The sequence below is a fragment of the Austrofundulus limnaeus genome, unplaced genomic scaffold (genome assembly GCF_001266775.1).
Source record: "Austrofundulus limnaeus strain Quisiro unplaced genomic scaffold, Austrofundulus_limnaeus-1.0 Scaffold4, whole genome shotgun sequence".
Taxonomy (NCBI): Eukaryota; Metazoa; Chordata; class Actinopteri; order Cyprinodontiformes; family Rivulidae; genus Austrofundulus; species Austrofundulus limnaeus.
Window position 1 is genome coordinate 4,300,153 of NW_013952406.1, and position 2,243 is coordinate 4,302,395.

General features: G+C 40.5%; 1 protein-coding gene across 1 annotated transcript in view; it reads left to right on the forward strand.

The window, feature by feature from the left end:
* baiap3 (BAI1 associated protein 3) overlaps nucleotides 1–2,243 on the forward strand; it is a gene marked incomplete at its 5' end in the record, with an annotated part of 42,592 nt that overhangs the window by 13,553 nt on the left and 26,796 nt on the right. Inside the window, 1 exon segment of the mRNA XM_014023882.1 lies at nucleotides 1,293–1,380. Within this exon segment, the coding sequence (XP_013879336.1) occupies nucleotides 1,293–1,380 (88 nt within the window).

The window sequence follows — 2,243 nt, forward strand, 5'->3', positions numbered from 1 at the left end:
GCCAATGGAGTAAGAAAATTTTACTTGGTAAGATTCTTGAAATAAGAAAAAATTGAGTCAAATCAAGTATTTCAAGGGCAGACATTTTTGACTTAATTTGAGTCAAATTTTCAGACTAACAAGACAAATAATCTTACACATTCTGAAAACAAGATTATTATTCTTACACAATCAGTTCTTGTTTAATAAATCAGTCTCAAAACAAGATCAAAAAGACTTTTTGGCTGGATATAAGATTTTAAAACTTGGTTAAGTGGACAGTTTTTGCAGTATTCAAGGAGTAGGGTTTTAATTTTTATTTCTTTTCAAACAAAACAGAACTTATCTAGCGAATGGAACGGAGATTACAAAAAAAAATGTAATTCATAGATTTACGAAACAGATCCACCTCCACCACCTCGCAACTTGTGCTGGGCTTGACACCAGCGAGAAGCTGGCCAATTCTCCCAGCATGGCTGCCATTAGTTTCCATCAGTGCCTTGTGGGTTTTCCATCCGCTCCCCCACCACGGTGAAAGCCAGTGGGTGCTGGGTTGGGCTGCCACACGCCTGCTGGGAAGCGATGACGCTAATAAAGAGGCGAGTCTGAGCGGCTGTGGAGAGCCTTTCTGAACCGCGCGACTGTGAAGCCCGAAAGATGAAGAAGACTGGGAGCCGGGAGAGCCTGGATGGTGAGGATGAAGAGTTGAAACAGAAAACACACAGCCTGAGTGATCCCCGGCGGTTCTGCTTCAGCTCGCATCAGGGCGGCTCCCTGCTATAGTTATTTCCATTCTGGGTGGAAGGAAGACATCGCTTGAAAGATTTGGGACGAGGTGGGGAGAGGATGGTTTTGGTGGGGATTCCCAAGGTGTTCAGCCTTTCCCTGAATATGTCCATATCACCATGACAACTGGGGCCAGCAGGGGTTCAGGGATGCACTCACACCTGAAAAAAAAAAACCCCAGAACTAATCATTTGCATTTTGCACACAACCCAGTTTGTAAAACTAGTTCATGCAGAGAACAGACGTGATGAAATCTGCTTTAATGCTTGGCACAAGATGGAGATTTGAATCTGATTTTTAAAAAAAGCAGAACTGCAGACGATGAAGTCCAGTTCAACATTACTCAATCGAACACATTGACAAGATGCTCTTTAAATGTGTTAACAAGATTATGTCTGTTTCCAAGTGTATTCAGTCAGACTGTTTAGGTGTACTATAGTGTAACAAGTATTGATCCTAGCTTATGGTTTTCCATATTAAATACTTAAATTAAGATGTTTTTTTTATCTGCTCCCTCATCTTGGCAGGGTTTCAGAAGAAAGTGTGGAGTTCTTTGAGCGTATGAATGCCATCCTGCAGAAACAGGAGAACATGATGCGGGCAGCCCAGGCTGAGGTAACCCCCGACCCAACTTGCACCTATCCATCTGTTACACACTTGAAACATGCACAGTTTGTGTAGCAGGCAGGCCTGAGAGCTGTCACTCAGCCCACCAGCGTGACCACTGTGACGTCCGTAGACAGAAGGAGTGGGTTAAACTGGGTGCTCAGAGGACTGGGAGCTCAGCTGTTACGAGCTGCTGTCCATAGATGTGTCGAGTCTTTACTGCCAGAGAGAAAGAGGCAGGACTGATGAGAGCACRTTGGGGCTTTGAACCCAGGCTGCTTTATGGTGGAACTGTAAATGTACCCAAGTGTTAATCTAGGTCAAAACCCATCAAATGTATATACATTTAGGATTACTTCAAATGGGAACTATTTTCTATCTTATTAGTGTTTGTGCCACAAATCTTGACTCTTTTTTTCCTCTTGACATTTTTTATCTTCACTACAGTATAATCTGAAAGGTGTCAAACCCCTGTACTGTAGCTTCAAAGAGCCACTTTTAATGAACTTTGACGTTTATATATTTAACTTCAACTGAACACAAAACGTCACATTCCTCATCTCGTTGCTATGGCTGAGCATCACTAACAAATCATAACTGAGCTCTATGTGGTATTTTGTGCAGTAGTCTCATTCATAAGACAGTTCAATCTGGGATTGACGTGTTCTGCCCTCCTCGGATCCAGGTTTATTATAGATAACTAAAACTAACTAAATAACAAAAACTGAAATTGAAAAAAAATTTAGTTAACTGAAATAAATAAAAAATGTAATAAAATGGGAAAAAACGATAACTAATTAAAACTGTATTTTTTTTTTTACAAAACTAACTAAAACTAACTAAATAACAAAAACTGAAATTGAAAAAAAATT